Source organism: Hypomesus nipponensis, chromosome 14 (genome assembly GCF_054491055.1).
Source record: "Hypomesus nipponensis isolate SF chromosome 14, ASM5449105v1, whole genome shotgun sequence".
NCBI classification, from domain to species: domain Eukaryota; kingdom Metazoa; phylum Chordata; class Actinopteri; order Osmeriformes; family Osmeridae; genus Hypomesus; species Hypomesus nipponensis.
In genome coordinates this window covers 8502658-8508657 of record NC_140374.1, presented here as the reverse complement: position 1 = coordinate 8508657, position 6000 = coordinate 8502658, and the positions used below count along the sequence as shown (strand labels likewise).

General features: G+C 41.5%; 1 protein-coding gene across 1 annotated transcript in view; it reads left to right on the top strand.

The window, feature by feature from the left end:
• Nucleotides 1–330: 330 nt before the first annotated feature.
• The window catches only part of fbxl22 (F-box and leucine-rich repeat protein 22), a 30726-nt gene continuing 25056 nt past the window's right edge, over nucleotides 331–6000 (top strand). Inside the window, exon 1 of the mRNA XM_084672640.1 lies at nucleotides 331–665. Coding sequence (XP_084528766.1) covers nucleotides 463–665 — 203 coding nt within the window. The 5' untranslated portion in view covers nucleotides 331–462. The remainder of the gene's footprint in view (nucleotides 666–6000) is intronic.

The following is a 6000-nucleotide window of genomic DNA, read 5'->3' as shown; positions in this document are numbered from 1 at the left end:
GCTGTCTGTTGTCTGTTAAAACATGTAAAAGACAGAGCAAAATTCAGAAGATTATTCAGACAGTAATAGATTGTGTCACATTTATAGGTACATAACATCAAAAGTTATAGCCAAATCTTATTCAAGAGTTTAATAAAATAAGTGCCATAAGTCCAAGTGCATATATTAACTGTGCTTTAGGATTTTCACTGTTAGTGACAGATGTTACTCTTAAAAAACACATAATTTCAGATTGACCAAGAAACAGATAACTTGCTGACACTAATGAGAAGGGTGATACTGAGATCTGGATTTCAGTAAACAGGCCAGGTCGGGTTTGACGGCACTGGTTGAGATGCATAAAATGTCACGTAAGTGGGAGTCACTTAGTTTTGACCTCAATCGGCTCTTGTTTAAATTCATGGCAGAGAATGTCTGCTCTCACAAATATGTGGAGCCGAATAAGCTCAGCATTTTCTTCGCATGTGTTCGCATTTCTGGAAACCTGCCTTTATCCAGCTGCTGGTAAAAGTCAACAAGAGAAAGCTGCTGGTGTCTGCCGCGCCACTCGTCGTCACACTGCAGCTCAATGAGCTCCAGCTGCAGCTGTGGAGGAGCATCATCAGGGTCCACGGAGAGGGGAGAAGAGAAAAGCAACATCTCCTTTTCTATAGCTGCAAGATCCCGTAAGTGTTTGTTTAGTTCCACAGAAAGAGATGTGACGTCTGTTGTATACCTCTCCATTTGCGCACCGATGTTGTCCTGTGGAAAACTGTCAATGACCTCTTTCAGAGCTGGGAAATGTGCAGTGCAGGGTTCTGATTGTGACAAGTGTCTTCGGAAAAGTTGCAGCTTGCTTCCAAAGGCCTTGATGTGTGCATAAAGCTGGCTCACCACTGCGTCTCGTCCTTGAAGATTAACATTCAGTGCATTCAGATGCTTTGTTATGTCAACCAAAAAAGCCAAATCTGCCAGCCATACAGGATCTGACAGTTCTTGCATTGGTTGCCCCTTTTCATCCAAAAAAAATCAGATTTCCCCTCAGAGAGAAAAATCGCTGCAATGCAGACCCCCGACTGAGCCACCTCACATTGTTGTGATATATTACGTCTCCGTATTCAGCCTGGATGTCAAGCAAGAACTGCTGAAACTGGCGGTGGTATAGAGCTTTAGATCGAATGGAATGTATTGCCTTTACCGCCGGTTTCATAACGTGATCAAATTTGAGAATTTTTGCGCAGAGAGCCTGCTGGGGAATTATACAGTGGAGCTTTGTAGCGTTACCTCCTTCTTTGCTGACTTTATTGCAGATCAGTGTGGACAATCCACTTCGTTCACCAGTCATGGCAGGCGCACCATCGGTAATAATCCCACAAACTTTACTCCATGGTAGTTTCATATCCTCAACAGCGGCACTAACAGCAGTGAATAAATCCGTTCCTCTTGTTTGGCCTTTGAGGCTTTGGAGGTCAAGCAGCTCCTCTGTTACCTTCATGTCGTCATCAACTCCTCTTAAAAAAAACAGTAGCTGTGCAGTGTCAGATGCATCTGTGCTTTCATCTCAGGCTAATGAAAAATAATCAAAAGTCACTCCCCTGTCCCCCAATTGTCTATGAATATCTGACGATATGTCCTCAATTCTCCGTGCCACAGTATTACGAGCCAGGCAAACGTTCATAAATTCTTGCTTCTTCTCAGGGCAAATGTTCTCCACCATTTTCATGACACAGTCTTTGATAAACGTACCCTCTGTAAAAGGTTTGTCATGTTTAGCTATTAACATGGCCACTTCGTAGCTTGCTTTGGTAATGTTTTAATTTGAATCATTGGCCCGCGTGAAGAATCGCTGTTGTGAAGCCAGAGCAGCTTTGAGTTGTTTAACTTTTTCAGCACGGTCACTCGCCATTAGCTTGTCAAATGCGTTAGCATGTTTTGTCTGGTAGTGTCTCTTTACATTGAATTCCTTAAACAAGGCAACTGTCTCTTGACAAATTAGGCAAACACAATTGCCTCGAGTGTCAGTGAAGAAATATTGTAATTCCCATTTCTCCTGAAAGCGGCGGCCCTCACTGTCAACTTTCCTCTTTTTACTTGCCATGGTAGAAATGATCGGAGAACGGTTCGCGGCAACGTGTGTTTGATAGTCGGTTGGACAAGTGTGTGTGCAACAGTAAAGCTATACTAACGATCACACTGTTGCCTTGTTCTCGCAAGACGAACATTTGATCGATGCCAAAGTAAAAGTCCAATACCCTATCCTAGCAGTTGAAGGAGGAATTGCATTTGAAAGTTTTATTATTTATTTAACAGTGCTGGCGGGCCATAGATAACACATTAGAAGACCAAAGCTGCGGGCCACATGAAATCTGACCGCGGGCCGGACTTTGGACACCCCTGCTCTAGAAAGACCGAGTCGGGAAATGAACGAATCACTCATTGAGGACTCGTTACTCCCGAGTCCTTATAAAATCGTTCACGAACAACACATCACTAATTCAAACAGTACCATCTGCTAACTGAAAATATGCCCACAAACACGTAAATAAGCTTGATATTTACATAATTCAAAAGAAGTTTGTTGGAAGCGATCATTGTCAGTAAAATTGCTGACCACTTGGTCTCAGTCTAAAGCCCTGCATGGAGAAGTTGCATGAAGAAGCTACGAGCCAGCTAGCCTTGCTGATGTTGCTAGCCAAACTTCACTGAATGTGCCGGAAATGAAAAACATTTTGTTTGACATAAAGTTTATGCTGTGGCATTGAAGACAGTGACGCACCACACAAGCTAGAGTTTAAATACATTATTTAATGTGACATTACTTCCTGAACATGCAAGTCTTGAATTGCTTAATTGTATGATGCTGCCAGAACACCATGGCACGATAGATAGTACTTAAGCTAGTAGTACTGTGCAACACTCTATCCCATATAGTGCTAGTTCTATCCAACTTAGCACATATGTGCACGTTGTATCTACTGTGTCGTCTCAGTTACACTATCAGGGCTTGGAAATACTGCAAGTTGCTAAAAACACAGCTGCAAGACCCATATGGCGTGAAATTAGTGCCAGGAGAGCGACCTCTGTAATAATGATTTGTAACTTGCAAAAATGATTTGTGTCTCTGTAGAAGAATGCGGGAACACTGCTCCCAAAACCATCTAAGCCCATCAAATATAGCCATTTCTGTGTCTAGTATCATTGGACATTTTCGTCTGTCTATCACACATGACCTAGGTCGTATAGTTTTTAATGTAAATATGTATACGGATATTTAATTAGACAACCAGTCATTAAACCTACCATTAGTTGGACAATGTGCAGCTAAATGGCAAGGAATTGGCACAAAATATAGTGGTTTTCATTAGAAATGTATTATTTACTGCCAAGTGTAACATAGTTATCTGGGTTCAGATTAAATTCCACTAAATTGGCAGAACTACACCTGCTGTTGAAATGTGTACCTGCTCAGTAGCTGGTGCGCAGCATTTAATTCCTCATAGCAACAGAGGATTTTCAGAAAGGTAACATGTAGTGCTGTCAAACGATTAAAATATTTAATCGCGATTAATTGCATTAATGTCATAGTTAACTCGCGATTAATCAAATCAAATCAAATGTATTTGTATAGCCCTTTTAACACGCAAGCATGTCACAGAGGGCTTCACATACGCCCATAGAACTGCCCCTCAACCAACCTAAACCCTCAAGGAAGACAAGGAAAAACTCCCAACGGGAGAAAAAATGGAAGAAACCTTGGGAGGAGCAATTCAGAGAGGGATCCCCTCCTCCAGAGACGGTTGGCAAGAGAGAGGAGCAGAACACAGGCTGAACATAGTCATACAGTGTCAATGGGTTTTGAAACACCAAAAATCCATTGTTCGGCTTTATAGACGTTGGATGGGACCTGGAAACTCGCTGTTGGCCGTCATGGAGGCTGGTTTCCGGTTGACGACCTGGTCCAGCGTTGGTAGACCAACGACCAGGCAGGTCCTGACAGCTCAGACCCCCCACACCACAGGGGATGTGTGGGGGGGACAGAGAGGAGAACAGGGATTAGAGAATGCCAGGAGCAGCTAACAGTTTCAGTCGTAATAGAATGAGATCCCCACCGGTCAAGTGTGGACTAGTGCAGCAATTTAACAAAGCTAAGAGGGTTTTTGATGCAGCCCCACACACCAAGACAGCGACAGCCCCCCTTGGTTGGAACATGAAATCTGTTCCGGGGGAAACAACTCTAAAATAGGTTATATTTATACGAATAAGGATGAAAACAACCAGCCCCCCGTTGTCTCCAACTAGTAAACTATAACAATTAAAATATACAGCAACGGAACTATTACAGTAACAATATACAATAACAGGTTTACTTTATTTGTAACATTTAAATGGGCAGTGTGAACATAAGCTAAAATTACAATTTAAAAGTTACATGTGATACACACATAGGCAAACGCACACCCCAGGTTTACATAGAAAGTACACACATTTAACAATCATAGGATTGACTAAACAAGAACGTTTTTAATCTAGTTTTAAATGTCGAAACAGTATCAGCCTCTCTAATTGAGACAGGTAATTTGTTCCAGAGAAGAGGTGATCTATATGAGAACGCCCTACCTCCAGCAGTTTTTTAATCACAATTAATCGCACATTTTTATCTATTCTAAATGTCCCTGATTTCTTTTTGTCCCAATCTTTTTTCAAATTGTAATGCTCTTATCAACATAGAAAAGTGGTTCGGATTGCTTTGTGCAAATATTTTTTTTATTGAAAACAACATTGCAATCGCCTGGCTTTGACGAGGGGGCAGAGAATTCGCATCAGCTGTGTGCTTGGCCATCAAGTGGTATTTCAGACTGGACGTGCTGCGATGATAGCTCAGTTTACAACGACAAAACACACAGATCACTGGTCTTGTCAATAGAACCATTTGGCAACTTTTTAAAAGCAAACTTTCCATTCAGAATCTTATTGGCATCCATTTCGGCATCTCTCGCTCGTCATCCACTCAAAACGTAACGTTAGCCTACTACCAGAGAATGTCTAATATCCGTAAACGGGCTTTGATTATCGTTTCCCTATTTTCCATACTAGGCTTAGGACCACTCAGAGTGAAGGGGCTTGGACACAGAGAGCAACCAAACTGGCGGCAATTTTATATACATGATGTCGAAATGTTTATCCAAACAACGTCAATTGCACAATGAACTTTGCAGAGTGCCCGGTTCTTTCTCTGGTCGTGGAAAACTAAACCCATTCTAATTTGCAGACACACACACATTTCATCATTATTAGAGAGATGTTATGACATAGTCACTTTGCTGGCATTGTGTTTGAACTGAAAAACTGTTAAAAACTGTTCTTATTCTTCACACTGAGTTTCTTTTCTGTCTGTATACATGATGCAAAACAAGTAATGTGGGACACTTTTTGGTAGAGGCTCCAGTAGACGTACAAAATAACTGTTAACTCGCCCCAGTGATGTTTCTGTAAATCGTTTTAGGGCTTAGGAACATTTTCATGTTGGAATGAAATGGGAATACACAATATTTTAGAAGCTACACACTTTCAAACATGACCCCCTCTCTCACTCAGGCAGCATTCTCAGGTAATGTGGGACAGCTTGTCTGGTAAAGTGGGACAGTCATTGTCTGTCAGCCTAGTCTGCTAATATAATAATAATTAGTTTATATACAACAATGCTAGGTGCAAGGGTGTGGCAAGATTCATTTAGTTGTGGGGTTTGACAATAGGCATAAAGTGTAACTGATGTAAACCTTAGTGATCTGCAGTCTATGTGCTAGCTAGCTAGTCCCGCTGCGTTAGCATTTTGTTGGACTAGCGTTAGCGGTCTTGCTTACAAGTCTGAAAGCGCTGGTTCGATGACATTGTAAGTTGTTATTTAGTTGGGAACTTAAGTTCAGTAGGATGTATTGGTATTAAACATTTGAGAACTGGCAAATTAAATTACTTTTATAGCATAAACGCAGCATTACTAGATGTCCCACTTTACCTGTAATG